Source organism: Cotesia typhae, unplaced genomic scaffold (assembly GCF_013202065.1).
Source record: "Cotesia typhae breed Kobodo isofemale line unplaced genomic scaffold, CoteBio_Ctyphae contig_34, whole genome shotgun sequence".
NCBI lineage: Eukaryota > Metazoa > Arthropoda > Insecta > Hymenoptera > Braconidae > Cotesia > Cotesia typhae.
Genome location: NW_027423742.1, coordinates 553,588 through 581,291, shown reverse-complemented (window position 1 = coordinate 581,291; position 27,704 = coordinate 553,588). Strand labels below are relative to the sequence as shown.

The 27,704-nt window shown below is 34.1% G+C and overlaps 1 protein-coding gene across 1 annotated transcript in view; it reads right to left on the bottom strand.

Annotated features, from left to right (window-relative positions):
- Nucleotides 1-27,704, bottom strand: part of LOC141526507 (uncharacterized) — a 1,028,588-nt gene that overhangs the window by 869,426 nt on the left and 131,458 nt on the right. The window contains exon 3 of the mRNA XM_074241542.1: nt 13,738-13,818. Coding sequence (XP_074097643.1) covers nt 13,738-13,818 — 81 coding nt within the window. The remainder of the gene's footprint in view (nt 1-13,737; nt 13,819-27,704) is intronic.

The following is a 27,704-nucleotide window of genomic DNA, read 5'->3' as shown; positions in this document are numbered from 1 at the left end:
TAGAAATAACAGCTTCATAATTAATTTTTGCCAAAAAGTAAGGTCGTGATTTGGAGCCAGAATAGCAGAAGGCGAAGAAAACCAAACTTTTATATAATTCGTAATAATAAATAAGCAAACTTCTCGAAGACCATTTTTTTCACGAGCACTGAGTTTGAACTCGTCTCTGAAAATAAATATTTTCAGACAATAAATATTCTTAGCCATCCAACGAGCGTGACTCATAGCTCCTGGGCGCTTGAACGACAGATTTTCTTTGGGAGTTATTCCCAGAAAAATTAATGAGAGCTCTAAAAATTCTGTATAATCATTTCTTGGATGATATTTCTGAAAAAAAAAAAATTAGATTTCATACCATAACTTGATTAAAGCTAATGAATTCTTAGAAGAATTTATAAAGAAAATTGTCGTATGTTTTCAAACGGAATGCTATGAAAATGAACGGATGAGAAGAGTAACACATAGTTCATTTTATAAGTTTCTCAGAATAAAAAAATTATTGAAATTGATTTTGAGCATTCGAAATGCCTACAAAAGGAAGTATTTTGAAAAATTTAAATGATTGAAAAGAATTCTATCAATTTTAAAACTTAATTCCTTTTAATCGTTTTGTTAAGTAGAGATTTATGGTGCCGCGACAAATAAACAGCAGACTTATCAATCACGATATTTCACCAATTTCAAAAATGATTTTTTTCTTATTGTTTTTGAGATTTTTCAAGATTTCTTAAAATCTATCGGTCCGAATCAGTTCAAATTCTCAGAAAATCTAAGTTCGAGGGAACTCTTTAGAACACCGTGTAGTTCGTTACGATCGGTTCAGTCGTTCAAAAGTTATAAACGACTTACATAGTCACACACTTACACACACACACACACACACACAGTAAGGCATTTCGCACCGCACTTGCCGCAGCCACGAAAGAACAAAAATGACGCGCTTATTACAGGGTAACCTGAATAGGTGCGCCTTAGCGCAAAATCTTCTGCGCCAGCGTATCTTTGAAGACAAGATCGACATCTGCCTTATCTGCGAGCAATATTTAAATATTCAGGGTAATACATGGTTCGCAGATAAATCTGGCACAGCAGCAATCTGGATCATAAACTCAAAAACGATCACCGTGAACGACAGCGGAGGCGGAGAAGGCTTCGTCTGGGTCAAAACCCCCAAGACCTACTTTGTAAGCGTCTACCTTTCACCCAATGAAGGGATTAGTGTGTTTCGACAGAAAATGGCAAACATAGAGGATACTATCGGCAAGTTCGATGGGGAAGTCATCGTAGCTGGTGATTTCAACGCAAAATCAGCTGAATGGGGCGCTGAACCCTCCGACACCAGAGGAGACGAAGTAGCGGACTTCGCAGCAAGGACGGACTTCATAGTGCAGAACACCGGAAGTACTACCACCTTTCGAAGACCAGGATACCGGGAATCTATACTCGACAGTACGTTGGCGACTCCAAAGATTGCGAACATGATTGAAGACTGGAACTTATCCGAAGAATATAGTGGCAGCGACCATCAGTATGTGAGATTCAGCATTCAAACTGCTTCCGTTCCGATAACACGACACGATTATCAACCGCGAAAGTGGAATGTCAGGAAGCTCGATTTAGAGAAGCTGCGAACTTCTCTGACACGAAGTTCGTCTACTTTTCAGGACAGCCCGACTCCGAATAGCCGTAATGAAACGACAAATTCAGTGTCAAAAGGGATGGAACTGATCGCCGCCTCATGCGATGCTTCCATGCCACGGATAAAGAGGCGAGGCTACTATAGGCCGGGGTATTGGTGGACTCAAGACATAGCAGATCTCCGGAAAAAATGCCATGGACTATGTAGGAGAGCAACGAGAGCAGCAAAACGTTCCCCTGACCAAGACATATACTCGATGGAGTACAAACAGGCCAAGAAGGCTTTGAATATAGCCATCAAAGCAAGTAAAGTGGTGTTGTGGAAAGACATCTGCAACAACCTAATCAATGACCTCTGGGGTAAAGCCTTCCAAATTGTCACTAAACGACTTGGGAAGGCTTCTCCAGACGCGCCGAAGTCTCCTGCTTCAATGAACAGCATCGTGGCGGAGTTGTTTCCTGAGTACCCACCTCGAGAAAAGAGACGATATGCAAAAACCAGCGAAACAACACCCTTCACTATAAAGGAATTGCAAGACGCAGCAAAAACCATCAAGATTGGGAAAGCACCAGGCCCCGATGGCATCCCAGCCTTGGTGATCAAGATTGTAGCCCTGGAATATCCGCACATACTTATGAGCGCCTACAATGCGTGTTTGGCAACCGGCACGTTTCCTATGGTCTGGAAACGGCAGAGATTGGTCCTGTTAGACAAAGGGAAGGGAACCCTTATAATGCCATCGTCGTTTAGACCACTTTGCATGCTAGACATTGCCGGAAAACTGCTTGAAAAGCTTATACAAAGCAGACTTCGCAATGATATTGATCGAGCTGGAGGACTTGCCACCAACCAATATGGCTTTCGAAAAGGTCGATCGACAATCGGCGCGATTCAAAAAGTCACAGAGACGGTACGGGAAGCATAGACTGGTAGCCTCAAAACTCGCCAGGTGTGCCTTCTCCTCACGTTTGACGTTAAAATCGCCTTCAATAGCGCGAATTGGGAGGATATTTTAGATGCCCTGGAGCACAAGTTTAAAGTAAAACCAGAAAATTTGACAATAATCGACGACTACCTCGATGAGAGAAGGCTGATTGTGGAAACGATGGAAGGTCGACAGGAACACGACGTATCTGCTGGCGTTCCTCAAGGCTCGGTTATGGGGGCCGATTTATGGAATGTTGACTACGATGAGCTTCTGAGAATTCCTCTACCAAAGCAGGTTGAACTCACAGGCTTTGCAGACGACGTAGCAGCTACAATTTTAGTGGACAGTGCCGAGGAGGCGGTAGTACTTGTTCGAGAAACCATTGATACCGTGGAAAATTGGCTTAAGAAACACCACCTGAAACTCACCAAGCAAAAAACTGAGATGGTCGTCCTGACCCGACAAAAGTGGTTCCCAAAACCTTTTGTCGTTGACACGGGCGAAACAACATTGACATCTATACGAGCATTGCGCTATCTGGGAGTGGTAATTGACGAGAAGCTTTCTTTCCGAGAACACCTCGACATTGCATGCACCAGGGCCAACAAGACGGTATCCAGTTTATCAAGGTTCATGACGAATACAACAGGACCACGGACCAAAAAGAGAAGGGTCCTCTTGGAAACAGTCCACTCAGTATTGCTCTACGGAGCTGAGGTATGGGCGGATATTCTAAAGCAAAAGACCTACCGGCGTAAGATGGCAGCGGTTCAGCGTCGAGGCGCTCTCAGGGTTACCTGCGCATACCGCACCGTCTCTGAAGCGGCAGTACTAGTCATTGCGGGAGCTACACCTGTCGACTTATTAGCGTTTGAATGAGCCAAGCTCTATGACGCTAAAAGAAATGGCGACAACTCTAAAGAGACAAAGATGAGAATAAAAAAGGAAACGCAACAGGAGTGGCAAGACCGATGAACGTCAGGGGAGACGGGCAGATGGACGGCGCGCCTGATTCTGGACATAAACGTCTGGCTCTCTCGACAACACGGAGACACGGAATTTTTCTGACCTAGCTCTTGACAGGCCATGGCCAATTCAATGACTATCTCTTCAGGATGAAACTACAGGACAAACCGACATGCAAATATTGCCCGGACAAAATTGACAACGCTGAACACATATTCTTCGAATGTCCTCGGTGGAAAGACTACAGAAGCAGCACCGAAGAGATCATAGGCGCCAGGCTCTCCCCCTCCAGCTTGGTGACTTATATGATCGAAAAAGAGGAAAACTGGTCAGCTGTTGCAGTTTACGCGCGGCGTTGTCTGAAAGAAAAAATCGCAGAAAGGGACCAGTAGCCAGGCGTAGCCGTCGTGAGATGCAGCACGGACTGGATTGAAGTAATGCTAACGCGGTTCCAATCCAGTCCTCCCCGTACCATCTATGGGGAGAGGGGAAGAGGAATGTTTTATTTTAGTGGGTAAAAATCTCCACACTACCGACCATCGATATCTGCCGTAAGATGGGCAGCAGAGTTAACGATAGCGGTGTCTTTTGAAGATCTTTTTTTTCGTACCTCTTTGGAAATACACACACACACACACACACACACACACACACACACACACACACACACACACACACACACACACAGTGACAACATCGCGGGGGTAGTCAGGGAAGCTTCCTGTGACCTTCAAACATCGAGATCTGATGAAAACTCGATTTTTGCAAAACGGGGTGAAAACAATCACTTCCCGATTTTTCAAAATCTGAGATTTTTAGCGGGAAAATAAAAAGTTAAATGGAAGCAAAAAAGTTGTTTAAAGACTTAAATTTTTTGAAGCGATGGAAAAATTTTCTTGAAACAAAAAATATTTCATGGCTCAAGAAATTTTTATTTTACCGACGATATTTTAATTTTAGCTCTTGTAAATATTTTATTGAGCCAATAAAATTCGATTCTTCACCCCAAAAATTTTTCTTTCTGTGTAAGTAAGCCTCCTTTGATGATCTTTTTTTACAGATACCACAATAAAAACGGAAGACGGCAATTTGGGTTCAATCGAAATTTTAAAAAATGGGCACTGCTTAAGCAATTTTTTGTGAGATTGTACTGAAATTCGATTTTATATCTCATTTAATACAATGTGAAAAAAATTACTTCGAGAAACGAGAACAATCTTGTTTCAAGAAATTGACTTTTTGAAAGTTCTTAACGATTTGAGTTCATAGCTGAAAAAATTAATATTTTTTTTCAGATTGATTCTTTCATAAAACAAAACCTTCTCAATGTAAGAACAGGTTTTCGTAAAAATGAACCGTTTCTTTCACCGGAAATTCAAATTTCGAGTTTTAAACTTGTTAGTTTTTTTTTTAGAAACAATTGTCTTCCACATTACTAAAGAAAAATTTTGAAAAATTAATTCTCTGCAGCAAGATCATCCTTTCGTCTAAAAGATATTTTTTTATTGCAAATCAGTATAAAAACGGCAGATCTGAGTATGAAAATAATATTATAAACAATTGTTAAAGAAATGATAAATTTTTTGTTTTTGAAAAAATTGCTATTTCTGATTTATTTTTTATAAGTCACCAAATTAAATATCAGTAAAATCAAATTGTTTTAAAAAAATAATAAATAGCATTATACAAAAATTTTTTATAGTGAAAATAAACTTGAAAAAGTAATAAAAAATTTAAAAAAATTTACTTTAAAATTTGTTAAGATTTGTTTCTATTTCAAATAAGTTTCATTCGAATCTGAAAAGGATCAATTTAAGGAATTGATATTATAAGATTATTAGAAAGATTTACCTATATTTGTAGCGGCGGTGTCAAAGCACATTGCTTTTACATAACGACTAACACCCCAATCGTTAAGTGTTGAATAAACAGCCGATGCTTGATCGATTCCCGTTCCAGAACTCATTTTTGGAACTCCAAGCAATTGTTTTTCACCTGATGATGTAAGAACAACGTGTAGTCTATCGACGGAATCATATCCAACAATGTCACGGAGGATTTTACCATCCCAATGAACAACGTAGTTATCGTTTAATTTCAAATTTTCTTTTAATTCTTTAGCAATATCTTCTCTCAATAATATCCGCTTTCGATAATTAGTGCTATAGCTCGAATTAACATTTTGAAGATCAACTCCAACACCCTTCAAAGCCGCAGCTAAAAGATAAGTAGCGTTTCTCCTACTTACATTTGCGCGATCTAACGCAGCGACAAATTCAGGTGTCATAATATTCATTTTTGGAATTTCTACTGACAATAAAAGTTCAGTTTCAAAATCAGAAATAGCTGACGTATGACTTATCGTATGACTTATCATTGATTGCGGAAACGGTAGACCTTGACTTGCTGGTATAACGTCACAAGTGCCTGAAAGCACATCAGAATCTGGAATTTATCATAACGTTGCAAATTTTATTATATTGATGGTATAGTTTTATTTTCTATTTTGAGATACAACCAAAATCTTTAACATTTTTCGAAACGTCGGTTTGCAAAATAAGCTCAACTTGAAAGAAATTTGTTTTTCAAATTTTAAAAAAGATGCAAAATCGAAGAGAAACTTTCTTTTAAATAATTTAAGAATACATAAAAAATGTCGATGTTTTTTATAAAAGAAGGAAAAATTAATTAAAAATAGTAATTGTCGGGAATCTTTCAACATTTGCCGAGAATTAATATAAAACAATGACAATAGCTTTGGATGATTTCGATAAATCATTTCATAAAATCGTTTTGAAAACTTGTTAAAAAAATTTGAAATTAGACTTTGACCTTTTAATTTTTCTAAGAAATGCATCTAAATTTATAAAAAGTAATTGCATTAATGTATGAAAAAATTCACTAAGGAATGAGATTTATCTGGACTAAAGAAAATTTTCAATATTTACGACTGCCCAATTTTAAAACACAGTAACTGACACTTCTAAGATTTCTGAAAATTTTCATTAGAAAAATGAAATTTACACTGCAAATCAATGAAAATTGGATTCATACAGAGGTGATGATAGATGATAAAATTTGTATGAAGAAACCATGAAATTTTCAATTTGGAATAGTCAAAATTGCAACAATCCCAGCAAAAGACGGGTCAGAAAATTAATCTGTCACTGTGTTTTGAAATTGGGCAGTCGTTTAACTCTACTTGTCAATGATTAATATCTAATTAATAAATCATCAAAATAATAAAAAATTTAATTCAAAACTCGAAAAGTTTCTCAATCTAAATTTGTTATATGATATTTAAATTTAACACATACTGCCATCGTCTAGTTCGATCATTTCATTACAACTTTCAGTTAAGTTTTGAGGATTTTTATCGAAAAAACCCCGTCGATCTAGCAATCTTTGTGCTCTCAACAATTCCCTCTGATTTTCACTAATATTTTTTAGTGCATGATTGTAAGCAATGTTAACAATCCCTTTCAGCTTAATTTCAATAGCATCTTCATTTTTAATTTGAGTAGGAGATTTTTTGCAGCAGAAACTACGTTGTAAAATTTTCCATTTTTTAAACATTTCTAAAAGCCTCTTGAAAGAATTTTGAGTAGCACAAACTGGGATTCCAAATTTCTTCCATTGTTCTTCAACTTCGTTTACTGTCGAGAAAGCACTTTTTCTAATATTACACTGTAAAACTTTGTGATAGTAAAAAAACAAAAAAAAAGCTTCCTTAAAATTTGGAAGTTTACGCCCAACAATACTGTATATGGGAAATCCAATTAAATAAATTTCCGTATCCATTGTTGATAGCAAACAAATGAATAAGATATCGAATCTAATTGGAAAACTGTTAACAATAACACAAAACACATAATAAAGAACAAATAACATAAACCAAAAGTAACTTAACGCGTAATACAAGTAAAAGATAATACAAAACTGGTCTTAGAATAAATAATTCACAAAATTTAATAATAATATATTTAGGAGAAAGTAAAAAAGAAAATAGTGAAAAAGAATTATTGAAAAAACACGTCTAAAAGCTGTGAATACGTCTTCACTAGCACACGTCACTCGCAACATTAAATGCTTAACAATGAAAAAGTATTACTTTAATCAAAAAAGCTCGCCAATTAGCTAATTCTTGGAAAAACACCAGCATGGAAGCTTATAAAATATAGGTAGAGGGAAGCGAACTTAAAAGGATTTGTAATTGATATGGATAGTAGAGTCATATTAAATATAATATATACATAAAATTTTTTTGTTTGCGTTCGAGAATCGGTTGTCTTGACCTTGAAATGATTGCCAAGAGTCAAATAATATAAATCAGTATTGTTTGTAAAAAAAAAAAACTTTCACCCAAAGATTAATTAAATTTTTATGAATAATACATTTTTAGGTAAAAAATCTATTTATTTAAGTAAAATATTTTATTTCAAGCTGTAAAATGGCATTTACTTATAAAAATTTTTAGTTTTTTGCAGGTAACGTACGATCGGTAAGAAATATCAAAAACTTGTCAAGGAATAAATTATAGGAAAGTAAATTCTCTACAAAAAATAACACATGAAATTTTCCCATAAAGTTGATGGTTGCGTCGGAAAATAAGAAAAATGTATAAATTTTAAACTAATCCAACTTTAACGATGAATACCTTTTGAAAAAATGAATATATCAAAAAATTGTAAGGATCCTTTTTTGTAGAGCGTTAAATTTTTTACGAAAAACTGTATTGGACTATCTGAATTATTATTTCTAGCAAGAGTTAAAAAATTCCAAAATTCAAAGGTACATCGTTCCCATGTTATTTAAACGGGTAATTGAAATTTATGTTGCGGCACCTCTTAATACTAATATTGAGCTCTAACTTTCACAGTATTTTTTTTCACCATTTCCAACAAGATTTTCGATATAATAATATATATATATACTATAGGTGACATTAATTCCTCCTGGTCAGTGTTGCCTTTGTAGTAATAGAAAAATGAATTTATGGAAATCTGAAGATATTTATTTTGAAATTTAAAAAAATTTACTTCAATGTAAAAGGAAAAAAGTATAAAATTACTTCCGTAAAAAAGTAAAAAATTATAAATAGAAACACGTAAAAAAAGAAAAAGGCTTATTAGTAAACCTGTAAGTTTGGCCAACTAAAGAAAAATAAATCTCAAATTTTAAAAATTTGTTTTACTGGAAATATGATAATTTGGAATAAATTAAAAAAATCTAAAAAAATAAATAAACTTTTGTGTAATTAGAAACTTATAAATTAAGAAATTAATAAAAAAAATAATTTTTATAAATGGATATCTTTTGAATAGTCCGTTTGAATAAAAATAATTCTCGCATTATGTATAATTTAATTTACGGAAAAAATTGCGTTTGTACTATAATATTTACGGCAATTAATAAATAAAGAATTATTAATTAATAAACATATGAATAAACGTCCGAACGATTTTATGGAATTTCGCAGGAATGGAATTCAATATTTTTAAAAAATTAAAAAAATTGAAATTCATAGTAATGGCCATCAATAAAAAGTGAATCTATATTAAAGTAAATCTGTAGAAATGGAAATCTGAAGAAATACACCTGTAAAAATGGAAATCTCTAAAAATGGAAATCTTTAAAAAACGGAAATATTAAAAAATGGAAATCTCTAAAAATAAATAATCATTATTTTTTGAGAATTAACAAGAACTTCCAGCGGCTCTGAGAATTTCTTATCCAAAAGGAGGTATTGAGGATACCGGAGATCGACTACCAATACATCTTCTCCGACGGTTTTTGTGGAAGAAGCTACAATGCATTGTTAATCATCAGTTATCATATAATGAGGTATATAGTAAACCGGACGCTCGACTACCAAGACATCTTCTCCGACGGTTTTTGCGGAAAAAGCTAAAACACATTTTAAATCATCAGTTACCATGTAATTAGATATCTAGCAAACCGGAAGCTCGACTACCAAGACATCTTCTTAGACGGGTTTAGCTTAAAATACTTGATATAACTTAATTAATCTAATATTGTGTAGAAAGGTATCACAGAATCTTGAAGTTAGACTACCAAGACATATTCTTCGACCGTTCTTTCAGAGATTTAAATTCAAAATCAATATTGTAAATCAATATTAATCATACTATTGGTATTTTCAGAGACGGTGAATGGGCAACTCATGTACTTGTACCAGAAAGTCAGCTCTTAGAAAAACTTTTACTGTTGCTAAGCGTCTTCCCAGTAGACAAAAACAGACTGAAAAACTCAGTGAGTAATTTTGAAAATAAATAAAAAAAATATATACAAATGTATATACAAATTTCAAATTCAAAAAATTAAATTTTTTTTTTTTTCTCCAAAGTTACATGATTATTACGTCATTTATTGAATATTCAGATCGACAAAATGGGCAAATTCTTATTTTGTACACATAAAAGGCATTAATCCAACAAAGATAGCATCCGATGATATGGGATCATTTTTCTAATTTGATTGATCCTTCTTCGGTTTTACAATATTGACAGGGGTTAATCAATTCATCTGTAAAATTGTAATAAATAAGATTATTTAATTTTAAAAAAAGGAAATTTTTTTTTTAATTTTTAAAGATTTTTATATTATTATTTTTAAATAAATTATAAAAATATTTATCGGGAACGGTCAAAAGAGAATACTCGAGGTTATGACATAAAAATTTTCTAAAGGAAATTTGCTATAATTTTTAAAATTGGCTATTAATACACTACTGGAAAAAATTAAGGGATCAAAAAAAAATTCCAAATTTTTCGGTAGTTTTCAACAGGCCGTAACTTTGAGAGAAATGGTCGTACAGGAAATAAAAAAAAGAAAATTGTAGCTCCAAGTGTCTAGTTTTTGGATTAGAACTTCAAAATTTTGTAGCCTCCGCGGTTTCTGAGTAATCGTAGAAAAACCAGCAACAAAAAAATTCTCAAAATTATTTTGGTTTTTTTTTTGGTCTACGGGCGTGGAAAAAATTTTTTTAGCTTAACCACCATAAGGATCGGATACTTTATTCATTTAGCTTTAATTTCTTTTTTAAACACCCTGATACGTCCACTCCTCGCTGAGATATCGGTCTTCAAATGGAAAAGGATCTTTTTGTCTTTGATTATCGATATCTCAGCAACCAATGATCGCACAGAAAGTTAAAGGTGGGTTTCAAGAACTTGAATGAATTCCCCTTAAGGACTGTCCATTGTTTTTCGAAAAAAATTTTTCTTTCCGTCACATGAATTTGAAAATGCAACAAAAAAGGGCTTTTAGTGGTTTTTTGGAAAATCAAGCGCTGGATCGAAAATATTGAGGAAACCACTAATGTTAAGTGTGCCTTTTACAGTTCAATATGTCCACAAAAACCCTACAAAGAATCAAATTAATCCAGCCAGCCGTTTTTTTGTTTCACTTGATCGAATTTTTGAAAAAATTAAAGGATCACGTTTTTGCTCGGAAAAGCTCATAATTTTTAAAAATGAGAAAAAATTGTTTTTTCGAGCTTTTTCCACGTTTTCGTTCCAAAAGTGCTTAAATTTTCAAAAAAAAAAAAATTCAAAAAAAAATTTTCAAAAAAAAAAAAATTTTTCGAAAAAAAAATTAAAAAAAAAAAATTTTTTTTTTTAACAAGTTAAGGAAACTCAAAAAACCATCGCCCAATGATTTTTATCACCTTTCCACCGCTGCATTCCTTGATTCTACTGATCTTTTAAATTAATAAAAAAAGTTAATACCCCCAATCGAATTTCGATTTTTTTCATACGCTTTTCGGAGTTTTTTTTTTCTTTTCTTTTTGTGAATCCTTAGCAAATCGCTTCATTCAACAGTTTTTTTCAAAACTAATCCCTCTGCGCTAAAAAAAATTTTTTTTAATTTTTTGGTCAAAATTGAAATTTTCTGACTTTTGATTCTTATCCATGGTTAGACGACATTTATCGGAGGTAGAAGTCGCTCGGTTAGTGACTCTTATCGACGAAGGTTACACTCAACATGCAGTTGCTATCCGGATGGGTGTAAGTCAATCTGTCGTATCTCGAGCTTATCGTATCGAGCTTATACCAGATACCAAGAGACGAATCAATATCATCGTCGCCCCGGACAAGGTCGCCATCGAGTCACTAATGCCCGCGATGATCGAACAATTGTTAGAGAAGTTCGACGACAACCTTTCGTCAATGCGAATATTGTCGCTCGAAACTTCCCCAATCGCAGACAACAGCAACAACAACAGCAACAGCGACGACGGCATCAAGTGCGAAACATTTGCTCTCGACCAATCATCAACCGTCTTCGTGAAACTGGGTTACACGCACGACATCCTAATCGTGTACCCCTGTTGACAGCAAGACATCGTCGAGCTCGTTTAGCGTATGCTTACGATCATCGAAATTGGAACTTGAGGGAATGGACAAATGTTTTATTCACTGATGAGTCTCGTTTTAATCTGTATGGCAACGATCGACGTCCTCTCGTTTGGCGCCGTCGTGGAGAACGTTTTCGCCAGAACTTTGTCCGTCCAGTCGTTGCCTACGGCGGTGGATCAGTTATGGTGTGTGGCGGCGTTTCACGAAATTGGAGAACACCTTTGGTAATTGTACGCGAAAATTTGACAGCTAGACGTTACATCGACCAAATTTTAAGGCCCATGGTTCTGCGCAGACGACAACATCTGAGGTCGTTCATATTGATGCAAGATAATGCACGTCCACACACAGCCAACATTACCCGGCGCTTCTTTGAGCGGCATGACATCACATTGTTGCGACACCCAGCAATGAGTCCAGATCTCAACCCCATAGAGCACGTTTGGGACATAATGGGCCGTCGGTTGCGCAGAGAGTATCCAAATTTGCAGAACTTAGCTGCTTTGGAGCGCGAGCTTCAGCACATTTGGAATACCATTCCGCAGCCTCAAATTACCGTCTGCATAAACATGGCTGAACGTTTGAGAGCCGTTATTGAAAACAGGGGTGGTAATACCCGGTATTGAACCAACAAAAACCTTCAGAGAATGAGTTTGGAGTCATTAAATACGGTGGAACTGACGAGCCACCGGGTCTCAATACGCCTGAAATACCTCACACACACACACACACACACACACACACACACACACACACACACACACACACACACACACACACACACACACACACACACACACACACACACACAGAAGCGTAAATCCGACCGCGCGACCTCCACGTGGTACGCTTTGGATAACGCTAATGCTGGCGGTAATTGTTTTCTTAAACTTTTCAAGAGAAAAAATTTCAAAAAAATTTTTTTTTTTCTCAATTTAAGCACTTTCTGGAACAAAAATGTGGAAAAAGCTCGAAAAAACAATTTTTTTCTCATTTTTAAAAATTATGAGCTTTTCCGAGCAAAAACGTGATCCTTTAATTTTTTCAAAAATTCGATCAAGTGAAACAAAAAAACGGCTGGCTGGATTAATTTGATTCTTTGTAGGGTTTTTGTGGACATATTGAACTGTAAAAGGCACACTTAACATTAGTGGTTTCCTCAATATTTTCGATCCAGCGCTTGATTTTCCAAAAACCACTACAAGCCCTTTTTTGTTGCATTTTCAAATTCATGTGACGGAAAGAAAAAATTTTTTTCGAAAAAACAATGGACAGTCATTTAGGGAATTCATTCAAGTTCTTGAAACCCACCTTTAACTTTCTGTGCGATCATTGGTTGCTGAGATATCGATAATCAAAGACAAAAAGATCCTTTTCCATTTGAAGACCGATATCTCAGCGAGGAGTGGACGTATCAGGGTGTTTAAAAAAGAAATTAAAGCTAAATGAACAAAGTATCCGATCCTTATGGTGGTTAAGCTAAAAAAATTTTTTCCACGCCCGTAGACCAAAAAAAAAAACTAAAATAATTTTGAGAATTTTTTTGTTGCTGGTTTTTCTACGATTACTCAGAAACCGCGGAGGCTACAAAATTTTGAAGTTCTAATCCAAAAACTAGACACTTGGAGCTACAATTTTCTTTTTTTTATTTCCTGTACGACCATTTCTCTCAAAGTTACGGCCTGTTGAAAACTACCGAAAAATTTGGAATTTTTTTTTGATCCCTTAATTTTTTCCAGTAGTGTATTACATTTAAAGAAAAAAATTTTTATCTCATGCAATATTGGAATGCCACAGATATATAAATTTCAATTTTTACTCACCTTCGGGAATTCGGGGAGGCAGAAGACTTACATAACTTTTAAGATTTGGCACTCCAATCAATTTACCTGTGTCGTTTGAGTCTGAAAATTATTATTGTTATTATTATTATTTAAAATTTTTTTTTTTCAATTCTATTTATTGTTTTGAGTATATCATAGGACAATTTATATGAAAATTAATTACAATGAGGCCAAGATAATTGAAGTTTTATGTGCTCCATTAAATTACTTTTTAAAAATTCTTTCAAAGATGTTTCTACATTGATTTTGCCTTTAATCAATTTCTTTTGCTGCAACGATAATTCGTAATTTATTTTAATCAATGCACTATTTTTTTTCAAGTAATCTTCATCATCCTATTGGTCCTCAGATAATTTTATGTGATGTTTCAACAAATCTTAAAGACAGATTAAATGAAATATTAAAAATATGACTATAATAAAAATACATAATAATCGAAACTCGTAAAAAATAGGACCTGATTCATTATTTTTTAAAATTAAGGCGCACACATAAGGCGCTATTCAAATTTCTAGTCCTACTAAAAATAATGAATGGAGTAAAAGAAAATCAAAGTAGTTTGTTTTGACGAAGAATAATACACTGAAAAATGGCCTTATCAAGTAGTTAGAAGAAGCTTATTTACAGCTTATACACTTTAATTTATGGAAATTTTTGCGCGAGAATTTTATGATTAATAATTCTTATGCAATCCGTAAAAATTGCGCGAAAAATAAAACTTATTAAATCTTTTGCCCTCTTATTGTATCGGAAAAATTAAATTTTAATACAGGATTTTGTGTTTTCACACTATTACTTAAAATTGCACGAAAATCGAGTTCGCAAAAAGTTTTAGAAAATTATCTGAGAATAAATTAGTGAAAAGTTATGAAAAGTAGAGTCTATGAGCTTTATATTTATTTTTTTTAAGTTTTTAAAACGACCATTTTTCAGTTTAATACGCTCTGTAAAAAATTAATAATAGTTTTATATTTTCTCCACTTCGTTTTTTTATAGTAATATATTTATGTTGTTTTATATCAACAATTTCATTTATATTACGATTTGACATGAAATAAATTATATAAAAAGAATTTTAATCACTGGAAACTCACTTAAAAATTTGTGCAAGTCTTGATGACATCCCAAATTTTTAATTAGGTGTACATTAAATATTTCTGCACGATTAACTGCGTCTCTTTCATGATCTTTTATAAATAATTGAGTGATGATTAAAGGTTTGCAATTAATAACAAATCTTGAAAATAATGAAAAATTTTCATTTTCGTCAGCTCGAGATTCACATTTAATTTTTATCAATTGTAATGCATTATCAATTTTATCAAGAGGAATCAATTTCAGTAAGCAACTTAATTATTACCACTTATTAAATGTTAGTCGTAATCACAAGTCAAAATTTCCCAATTATTTCTAGCATTTTTACAATTTTTTATAACAAATTGGAAAATAGTTTCATATATTTCTTTTAAACGAGCTGAACTAATGATGTACTTAGCTGTTACAGCCTGTTGAGAAAACATTGTAATTTTAAATTATGTGATCTTTATATTGCGTTATATATGCCATGAGAGTGTATATCAGTTAAAAATACCGCTGAAAAACCGTTAGGAGAAATAATGATTGTCTTTTTATAAAGTGGACATAGTAATGTTTTATAAATATGATTTTGTCGAAAGAAAATATGTAAAAAATTTTAATTTTATTATTTATTATAAAATAAATTTTCCTGTTCAATACAAAAAGGGTATATAAAAATAATATATAATTATGACATATATAACATAATATTATCAACTTAAAGAAATTATATTTATTTTGTCTACCTTTTCTAATTTTGGAATGTGAATCGTCAATAATTGTGCAGCTTCTAGTGTCAACGGCAAACACTAAATGTCAAAAATGTTCTATATTACATAATGATTATAGAAATTATTATCAACTGCATGTTATGTTACAATGAATATGAAAAATACAATTTCTGCCCTCCGGCCGGAAAGTGGCAACTTTCTGGCCGCTGCGCTAAACGAAGTTGCCACATTCCGGCTACGTCGAGCAGAAAAATAGTATACACACCTTGGACAGTAAAAAGTAAAGCCTCAGACCACATGTTTGTCAACTTCGGCTTCGCTTCGGCCAACAATTACATGTGATCTCAGACTTTTCTTATTTTACTGGCCTAGGTATGTAATATACTATTTAAATATCATGTATTGTTGACAGTCTTAATTATAATGAAATTAATTAAAAATTTTACTCGTGACGTTGTTTCTATTGCAATATTTGTGGTTTCATTTAAATTTTTAAGCATTTTTTTTGAGCCGAGAAAAACAACAACGTCCTTTGTTGTATTATTTTTTCACAGCCTAAATAAAAGTCTTTATACAACGGATTTTCTTTCAGCATTTCACCAAGTTCTGATAAATTTTGAGGGTGTTCAGTTTTTAAATTTTGTAACACTTTATCGACTTAATTTCTTGCTGCTGACTTAGTAATAACATGTTTTTTTGAGCTTTAAAGATAGAAAATTGTAAAAATAAATAATAAAAATATCCGAAATTATATGTGAGTCATTCCACGCCAAATCAAGCACTTGTAGATCATGTCCCGTTTAATTTGGTAAAATTATTTTTTCTCAATCTCATATCAAAATTTATAATAATTTATTTTAATTTTTTTAACGATCTGAAAACATTTATGAAATTTTTAAAGAAAATAAAAATTATTTTGAATAAAAAAAATCCTGATTAGTAGAATCCTAGTTGAGTCCCTAGTTGAGTCCCGGGAGTCATAAGGTCGCATAAAAAAATTTTTTTTCAGAGAATCAACGTATTTCTGTATGAAACATGCAGAAATAAAAAAAAAATTTTTTTTTTAAACTAAAAATTTTTTTGGACTTAATAAAAAAATACAAAATTTTTATTATACGCCCTTATGTTTCACAGGTGCCATAAGGGAGTATAATTTTTACGTATGGCATCTGTATCGCTATGTGTTATATAAATTATTAAAAACTTACGCCCACTTTTCCCGATCATACAAATTTATATATTCCCAACTAATCGACTGAAAAAGGTACTCAAGACGTTGCATTCGGGCTCTTAAAAGGATCCGCTCTTGAAGTCTGGTCCCTATTAATCACAGAATATAATAATTTATAAATAAATATTTAAGTGTAAAATAAAATAATATTATAAAATTTATAATATCATAACTTACACATATTTTTTAATAATTTTTTATATTATTTAAGGTTTAATTGAATTTTTTTTTTATTTTCACTTCTTAGAATCACAAACCACTTTTTTAACGAATTCTTTTGTTTTGCTTCGTTTACTAAATCAGTGGTCATTTATTTATGGAAACCTTCACTTATTTATTTTTTTTAACTTCTCGCTAAGAAAATTTAAAATTTTCAAAAATTGGGAAGTTATTGGTTTCACTACTATTTTTGAAAATCTAGTTTTCAACAGATCTCCACGTTTTGAAATCCTAGAAAGCGATTCCAATCATTTTCCCAAGGATATCATTATGTGCTTATGTAGGTGTAAACGGCTTGACCGATTTAATCGAATTTGGCACCATTCGAATGGGCTTGATCAAATTAAAATTTAATTAAATATGAGTACAATTATAAACAGAAATTAAAATATAAAAATTGCAACTCCAAAAACGCAGAAACAACCACCTCGACGTAGAAGTGGAACAACAACTTTTCGCGAGAACCGTCGGAGAAGATGTCTTGGTAGTCGAGCTTCCGGTTTGCTAGATACCTACCTACATGATAACTGATGATTAACAATGCATTGTAGCTTTTTTCGCGAGAACCGTCGGAGAAGATGTCTTGGTAGTCGATCTCCGGTATCCTCAATACCTCCTTTTGGATAAGAAATTCTCAGAGCCGCTGGAAGTTCTTGTTAATTCTCAAAAAATAATGATTATTTATTTTTAGAGATTTCCATTTTTTAATATTTCCGTTTTTTAAAGATTTCCATTTTTAGAGATTTCCATTTTTACAGGTGTATTTCTTCAGATTTCCATTTCTACAGATTTACTTTAATATAGATTCACTTTTTATTGATGGCCATTACTATGAATTTCAATTTTTTTAATTTTTTAAAAATATTGAATTCCATTTCTGCGAAATTCCATAAAATCGTTCGGACGTTTATTCATATGTTTATTAATTAATAATTCTTTATTTATAAATTGCCGTAAATATTATAGTACAAACGCAATTTTTTCCGTAAATTATATTATACATAGTGCGAGAATTATTTTTATTCAAACGGACTATTCAAAAGATATCCATTTATACAAATTATTTTTTTTATAAAAATTTGAGATTTATTTTTCTTTAGTTGGCCAAACTTACAGGTTTACTAATAAGCCTTTTTCTTTTTTTACGTGTTTCTATTTATAATTTTTTACTTTTTTACGGAAGTAATTTTATACTTTTTTCCTTTTACATTGAAGTAAATTTTTTTAAATTTCAACATAAATATCTTCAGATTTCCATAAATTCATTTTTCTACTACTACAAAGGCAACACTGACCAGGGGGAATTAATGAAACCTATAAGTAGGTAAACAGGGGGCGATACTTAACCGGCAAAACAGATTTGCGGGGTCGCGTCCACACTAAGAGATCTACATTACCGACTGTGCGTTCGTGTCCTTGGTGAGTATCATCTGTAGGTATGTGTGACTTGTTTTACCGACAGTATGTGTTGTCGGTGGTAGATATGTATGACATTTTGAGGCTATGGATGAGGTTTTTATCGGTTGTCTTCATAGGTGGTGCTGGTGCTGAATTCTGTAATTTAAATCTATCCGCCATTTTCTCGCCATTTTTAAAATTTATCCGCTATTTTCCTACCATTTTGAATCCGCCATCTGGTGGCTGCTATCTGCCATTTTGGTGGCTGCTATCTGAAATTTACCATCTGGTGGTTGCTATCTGACTCCGCCATTTTGAGTCTGCTATCTGATTTCCGCCATCTCGTGGCTGCTATCTGAGTCTAAAATGCGCCATTTTGAATCTGCTCTCTGAAATCAGCTATCTGAAATCTACCATCTAGTGGTTGCTATCTGACTCCGCCATTTTGAGTCTGAAATTCACCATTTTAAGTCTGAAATTCACCATTTTGAGTCTGGTAGCAGACATTTTGAATTATGAATTCGTCATTTTGAGTTCCACATTTTGAGGTTAGAAAAAAGCATCCTGAACTATTAACCCGCCTTCGGCTCGGCCATAACAGATCAATAGTTCAGGATTACGCACTTGTAGTATGATATATACATGTTTTATATATTCAAAATGAAGTTATGACAATTACTTGCGAGAAAGATTTTACACGGTGCCATCTGGTGGTAGCTTCCATTACTTCTAACTGCGTAGTAGATGACGTCATCAGACAGGTTTAGACTTGTTTTGTGAAAGGGGGTGGGGGAAATTTCCACGAACCAGATGACTCATTCTGTTCTAGAATTTTCTTACTGCGCAGTAGATGACGTCATCAAACCGTTTTTGAGGTAGAGGATTGGGGGGTAACTGCGTAGTATCCTCTGGCTATAAAAGCAGCGTGCTCAAGCCGTACTTCACAAAAACGAAGTACATCTCTCGTGATTAAACAGTATTCAGTGTTATAAAATATAGTGAAGTTCAGTGTTGTGAAGTACGCGAGTATAGTCCAGTGTGCAAAAACTATTGTGTAGTGTACATCATCTAAAAACAGTGATATAACCTTTAAAAGTGTACATAACCTATAAACAGTGAATATAACCTATAAACAGTGTACATAACCTATAATATTGTGTAAGACAGTAGTGATTCTCGTTCCAAAATGGCACAACATAACCTCATCGAGGCTCTCAAGAACTTGGTGGACACTATTGCAGTCTCATATGCTGATCTGTTGGGAAAGCAGCTCACTGATGAACATCGTCAAAGGTGTTTACGAGTGTGTGAGGAGACCATTGAATACTTCAACACAATATTACTGGATCCTGGAACAACAATTCAAGTGAGACGAAGTATTCAAGCGCACATCAACCAACTCAACTGGTTTGCCAATCAGTTCTCCAGACTCGGTAACCAAGTTGTTGGTGGATATATTAACCAAGGAGTCAAATGGAAGGACTTGGAGAATGCTTTTGCAGGTAACATCCAGACTGGATGTGTTATCAACCAACGTCACAAAGTTCTAGCATCATTTCTCCAGGCCTCACGGGACATCATCATCAACAAGGTACAGAGTGTCTTGAGAGATCTGGCAGGATTGTACGTGAATGTTGAACTCTTTTGTACACTCCGGAAACAAGAAGATGTAGAAGACCGAAAGTCTTTCATCACCAAAAGCCGTGAGATTATCCCTGCCACATCTCTTCAGGATTGGTTTAGTCAACATGTCTACGAAAAATTACTTCAAAGAATTGAAGATTTTGAGCATGAGGGTTCCGGATGGAGTCTGCTTGGACCGAACAGCATGATGGTAACCATGTCACGATTCACACCAACCCAAGTTGGAAACTCCACCTTCGTCAGATTGCCAAAGGATATTGTCAAGAAGAAGAATGAGGTTACGAACATCCAGAACAATGATGAGTTCTGCTTCCTGTGGTGTGTCAACGCTGCCTTGCATCCACCAGTATTGGTTCCGGGTGATCCTACAAGTTATCGACACTTCAGCGTCAGATTAAATTATGAAGGTATTCAATTTCCAATCAAACTTAATGATGTACCAAAATTTGAAAAAATGAATGACCTTAGCATTAATGTATATGGTATAGAGTCAGAATTCAAAGGTAAAAAGTCTGAAAGAAGTTCTATTATCCCATTATATTTAAGTAACTTCGAGTCAGAAATACCAACAATTCATCTATTAATGATTAAAAAAAGTGTAAATTATACTGAAAATTTAGATAATATTGAGTCAGTCTATCACTTTGCATTGATACATAATCTTTCCAGACTAATTAAAAGTCAAATATCTCTAGGTAGACATAGATTATACTTTTGTGATCGTTGTTTGAATCATTTCAAATTAGAAAAATGTTATTTAGAGCACCGAGTAGGTTGTTTTAAATCTAACAAAGTCCGCATGGAATTTCCCAGTGAAAAAAATAAAATTTTGAAATTCAAAGATTTTAAGTCTAAAGATACTGTGCCGTTTGTAGTTTACGCGGATCTAGAATGCACACTCGAACCCCCAGGAGATGATGAAAAGACAATTAATAAACGTGTTCCACACAGTATTAGTTACTATGTACATTGCAGCTATGATAACACACTCTCCAAATTTGAATTAAACCGTTCTCCTGATTGCATAAACTGGTTTGTTAAACAATTAGAGTCATTAGCTCTGGACTTTTAAAAAATTCTAAAGAATCCCATTAAAATGAAACCTTTAACGAAAGAGCAACAAGATAGACACAATCAGGCAACTGAGTGTCACATCTGTGAAAAACCAATCACTTCTACAACAGATAAAGTCTATGATCATTGTCACTTCACGGGTAACTATAGAAACGCAGCTCATAAATCATGTAGAGTTAATTATCAGAAATCTACCATTATCCCAGTTGTCTTCCATAATTTATCCGGCTATGACTCACACTTTATAATTAAATCCTTAGCTACAGTATTTGAGGGTGAAATTTCATTATTACCAATCATTAAAGAGCGTTACATTTCTTTCACAAAATCAGTTAAAAATACTTTAGTCTCTCTAAGATTTATTGACTCTTTTAGATTCATGGCCTCCAGTTTAGAGAAATTAGCTTCATACCTTGATGACAAAGACAAACAGATTACGCGACTACACTACCCTGACCCTAACAAATTTAAATTAGCAATACGTAAGGGTGTATTCCCGTATGAGTACATTGACAGTATTGACAGACTAGACGAGAGACAATTACCTGACCAGGAATCATTTTATTCAAAATTAACAAACTCAACTATTTCCAATGATGATTATGCTTTTGCTCAAGTAGTTTGGAACGAGTTTAAAATCAACTCGCTTGGAGAGTACTCAGATCTATACCTAAAAACAGATGTCCTTCTCTTGGCTGATGTTTTTGAGAATTTTAGACTCAGTTGCTTTAAGACATACAATCTAGATGCTCTACACTTTTATACAGCACCAGGTCTTTCGAACTCGGCAATGTTAAAGCATACTGAAGTAGAACGTGAACTGTTAACTAATCCTGAGATGCTTCTTTTCATTGAAAAGGGTATTCGCGGTGGGGTATCGATGTGTGTTAATAGACATGCTGAAGCTAACAACCGGTATATGGGCAAAGATTTTGATTCAAACAACCCCGAAACATACCTGATGTACTACGATGTAAATAATTTGTATGGCGCAGCGATGAGTATGTCTTTACCCAAGGGTAAATTTGAATGGGTTGAAAATGTAGACAATGTAGATCAGTTTTTCAATGATGATGAGAGTGTAGGCTACATCCCTGAAGTGGACCTACACTATCCTGAGAAATTACATGATCTACACAAAAATCTACCTTGTAACAGGGTAAAATTACCCTTAATCGATAAGTCACCGGATATCGATAATTATTCAACATAGCACTGGCGCGTCTCGATCTACGGGCCTAAAGGGAGAATAGGAGGGGGTGAGTTTGGGTTGAAATAGGTGAGCCGTGTAGTGGAAAAGGGAGAAGTAGTGTGACCTCCAGACTGAGTGCCACGGAAATCAAGAAGGACCGATCCCCGGAGTAGTGACGAGACGAAGGAAGCCAACTACAACTAGGACTTCATCCTCAACGAGTGAGTTAGATCATCGTTTTGTTCGTCAAGGTGTCAATTATGGCTCTGTGGGAAGGAAGTGGACCGCGGTTTATCCAATGCCCAGTTACATCTCCTAATTATTTATCAATTGGATCGTTAATCGACGAAAATTTTAATTCAATAAATAAATCGTAGAACATTTGCTAGTTTTTGGATTGAGTGATTTTCATGGGGGTTTATACCCGGGGATCGCTCAATCGACCTTGCGGGGGAAGTTTTAATATCTAAAAGTTTTCAATCAATTAATTAACATCTGAAAATTTCGTTAATTTTATTGTTGTAATTTTTATAACTATTAACTTAGTGAAATTGATTAACTTTTGTCATTGAGAAAAATAGACAAATTTTTATTCGTGGAATTTTCGTCAAGCGTCAGTTTTTGTGTCGCATAAATTCCAATACCCAAGGTCAATCAAGACTCGACTGGCGAATGTTCTAGCAAATAAAATTTGACTATTTCAACGCGTGTCGAATTTTTATAATTGATAAAACAATCAGAAAATTGTTGATAATATTTTATATTAAGAATTAATTACTAAGAATGTTTTATATTAGGAAAATTATTAATTGAAAATAAGATAGATCGGAAAATTATTAAGTATTAATTGTTAAGAATATTATAGTAAGAATTTATTATTGAAAAACAATACCGGTCGAAAAATTTATTAAGAAAATTATATTAGGAATTTTATCGAAATGATTATATTATAAAATTATTTTTAACAAATATAAATTAAGGAAATTAAGGGGATTAGGTCCGTGAAGGAATTAAATTAAAATTGATGACACTTGATAATTGTCGGCGTGGATGTTAAGTCCAAGAAATCAGTTAAGTGAGTTAGAATTGTCATAGTAAAAGTTTAATCAGAATTAGTTAATTAAACTTATGTTAATAATTTTGAAGTGATTGTAAAGGTTTATATTGTGATTAAGTCAATTCAAGGCATTAAGCCTCTGGTTCTATAGAAATTAGTTCAAAGCTATTTGGAAATTGATTGTAAATTGAAAATTGTCGTTTAAAAAATAAATTACCAATGATTGAATGATTTGAATATTGTAATTAAATTAAATTCATTCATTCTATTAAAATTATAAAAATTAATTAAGCGAAGTGTGGGTTATGTGTGTGAAGAATTGTATGGGTTATGCGTGATAGAGAGTGTTAATAGTGTTAAGTTTGGTAGTCCGGTGGACTTAATTTTAAGTTATAAGTGTGTAAAATGAATTCGTTTTGGTAGTCCGGTGGACTTGTAATTTTAAGCTTAGTTTTAGGTCAGGTATGGGAGACCGTTCGTTAGAAAAAGCCCATTAGTTTTAGGCCAGGTGTGGGAGACCGTTCGTTAGAAAAAGCCCATTAGTTTTACGCAGCTGTGGGAGAACGTTCGTTCAAAAAAGCCCAATTAGTTTTACGCAGGTGTGGGCGACCGTTCGTTCAAAAAAGCCCGTCTAGTCATCGTATCGTCGTTGGAAGGTTCGTTTGTAAATATCGTTTATTTCGCAGTTGGTCTCCGCTTCGTTAGATTATAAGTGTGTGAGTGAGCATTTAAACTTGTTAAGTTGTTAAATTCTTATTGTTAATAAATGTTGATCAACCTTGTTAATTGAATTTTTATTATTTAACAGCACCTTCCTCCACTCTCTCTACCCTAAGATAAGTTTTCTCAGCTCTGGACCGGTTCCAGGAACCGTGGTAAATAATCCTGGTGGCGCCCTGATAATTTTTATTGTTGTTAGTTTTGTTTAGTTATTTATAAAATTGATTAGGGGCTAACCTGAACAGGTAAAACTGTTACAACCTTTATGCCCAGAACATTTTGTACCACCTGGCAGCAAACAACAAAAATTAACAACAACTCTGTATGATAAGTCTAATTATGTTATACATTATAAGAATTTAAAACAATGTTTAGATTTAGGTTTAGAACTTAAGAAAATACATCGAGTCTTGAAATTTGAACAGTCAGACTGGCTCAAGTCATACGTTGATAAAAATACTGATTGCCGAAAATTAGCGAAAAATGAGTTTGAAAAAAATTTTTATGAATTAATTAATAATGCGGTTTTTGGAAAGACGATGGAGAATGTAAGGAAGTACAAAGATGTATATTTAAGAACTAAGTGGCAAGGTCGATACAATGTATCCGATTTAGTATGTAGGCCAAACTTCCACAGCCTCACAATTGTTGATGAGGATATGGTTATAGCTGAACTTAAAAAAGCTAGAGTTTTCTTCAACAAGCCAATCTACGTAGGGTTTAGTATATTAGATCTATCTAAAATTTATATCTACGACTTTCACTATAATTATGTGCTTAAAAATTATGTAAAAACCTCAAAATTATTGTACACCGATACAGACAGTCTAATTTACCAATTTGATGTACCCAACATCTATGAAGACATCAAAAGTGATATTTCAAGGTTTGATACTTCCAATTACCCACCTGAAAATGTCTTCAACATGACTCTTGTCAATAAAAAGGTTCTGGGGCTCATGAAGGATGAGAACAATGGAAAAATCATGTCCGAGTTCGTGGGTCTCAGAGCCAAGCTGTACGCCTTCGAAATCCATGATCCTGAGAAGGAAAAGGATAGAATCAAGAAACTGGCAAGTGTATCGGAGACCTTGCTGGAGTAGACTTCATAGCACTAGTGACATCTACACCACTTTTTGATTGAATTGGAACTGCCCAGGCATATTTAGAAAATATGTCTATGATTGTAAGCAGATACTTGTATCCTTTATTGACTGTCGCATATGGAATCATCTCAACCAAGTCAGCTTGCCAAGTCTCATCGAGACCTCGGATGTCAACATGACGACGTTTATAGTTCCTGCGAGCTGGTTTGTGAAGCTCCTCAGCTATTACTGTCTTTTTGTCGTTCATTGAGTTTCTCAGTGAGATATTTGATAATATTTTGGTGAGAGGAAAGTACTGCTTTAACTTCCTCAATAGTCGTCTGCAAATTTCCCACAGCAGCTTTCAGTATTACTATTTCAGAGTGTAAATGTGAAATAATCTCTTTCATCGTCTATACTTTCACCGTTCACTGTCTATACTTTTATTCAGTTCAGACATCTGTCTCAGTACAAACTGCACTGTCGCCGCATCATGTTCATTTGAAGGATTACCGAGATTGCACAACCGTTTATTCTCAATGTTATAGTTTCCATCAGAAGTTACATTGAAACCTCTACCAGCTGGTCCTCGTTGACCTAAGTTATTGTCCAGTGGACGGCCAAATATATCGATGCTCATGGTTGTGAACACTTTGACTGTCAGCGTGTGAATGATTTAATTTTCCAGAAGCTTTTAATATATAACTCCAGATTCCCTAAGCTTTTCAATAATTGACATGATTTCATTCGTGTGACTTGGATTTCCAGCAGCTTGAGATGCCACAAGTAGTCGCAAACGATCAACTAGTTAATTTGGATCATCCCAGTAAACATAGTCCATTGGTAATCTCTGTTTTCTTGCAATCATATATTTTGGTAACCCTCTACCGAACTCGGTGATAAAATCAGCAATGTATTTATTGAACTTGATTATTGTATCTTCATAAATGATACGATTTGGATCATAATTTTTCCTATGATCGTTGGTATGTTGAATTATGTCCAAGTACTTTTTCTTATCATCTGGGGTGATGAGTGCATCCTCTGGTGATTTTCTAAATAATAATTCCAACAACCCAGGAGTTATTGGATAATTTTTTTCTTTAACAGTTATTGTATCATTTGCAAATGAAATAGGTGAATCACCCATATGCATTTCACCACGTTTTCTGCGTACACCATATCTCATATCATTATCTTTATGTTTTTTACTTAAACGTTCTAGATAATTAGTGAGAAGAGGATTTCTACGAGCTGGAGTACTTGTTGATGGTGGTGGCTGAGTAATAGCAAGTGCTGTATTATCAAATGAACTTTCATCATCTGTTATTAAACTGTTGTATACTTCTGGATCATCATATAAAGATTTTTCAATCTCTTGTTTTTCAACCTGTGGTTTTTCTTCTTTTTTAATATTTTCCCCTTTCAACTTTGAAGATTCAACTATACTCTGGAGTGGTGTCACAATAGACTTGAACATTTCCTCCATAGCTTTCTCAGCTGTATCTTTACCCAACTTCAACATCTTGTGCTTCCGTCGGATAGCATCACTGGCTTGAGATATCTGATTCAGAATATCTTTCTGCTTTGATATTTCTTCAGGCTTCATATTGACAGGTTAACGTCTACAGCATGTATGACTATCACACTCTAAAGTACCTCAATTTATACTAATGAAGCAGTCGAATCCTTTGCGATACCTACCACTGTTCAATTCACTGTCTTTATCTATTACCACAAACCCATATTTATTCCAACATGCCGAGCATAAATCTCTGAATGAGTTGTACGACATGTCTGTATTGACATGATCATTATAAATATGCTTCAGATTCATTTCATCTTGCCGGAATAGCACGAGGAAGTTTGCGTTATCTCTAATCAGCTGCTTAAGTATTCGTGTATAAGTTTGACAGAGATAGAAGCTGTCTACATCCTTGTGTCGACCCATGCAGAAGAAAGCCTTGATGTGATCCTGTTTTTCACAAGCCACATCATCAAATATCATCAGGGAGTTAGGTTTAGCATCTTCAGGCTTGATTACAGCTTCATGTTCACTGAATGTGAAGAATCCAATACCATCAATCTGTTTAAGCAGCGTCTCCAGGAACTGATACTTTGGTTGGTTAAGAGACTTTGAGTAAAGATATATATTCTCAAACCTCAAACCGTTTGGATGTACAATAAGAGACAATAGAGCGTTGGTCTTTCCACAGTTTGATGGTCCGCAAAACACTACACGGATACTGTTGGGAAGTAAAGCACCGTGTCGTTTGAGTTTCACACCGGTTCCTTGAACAATTTGATTAAAATTGATAACTGGCAACTGAGCTCTTGGTTTGTTGTCCATGACTGCTGATTGTATTCTGAGCTCAAGAGGTATATATACCGGCTTATATAGATAAGCGAGTCAGTCTTCGATGTGACATCTCTGAGAGCAGACGTGGTAAAGGTTTGTTCAACAATATAATCAATAAGCTCCCACTTGAACTCCTTATCTCTGGGTACCAGTACTGCG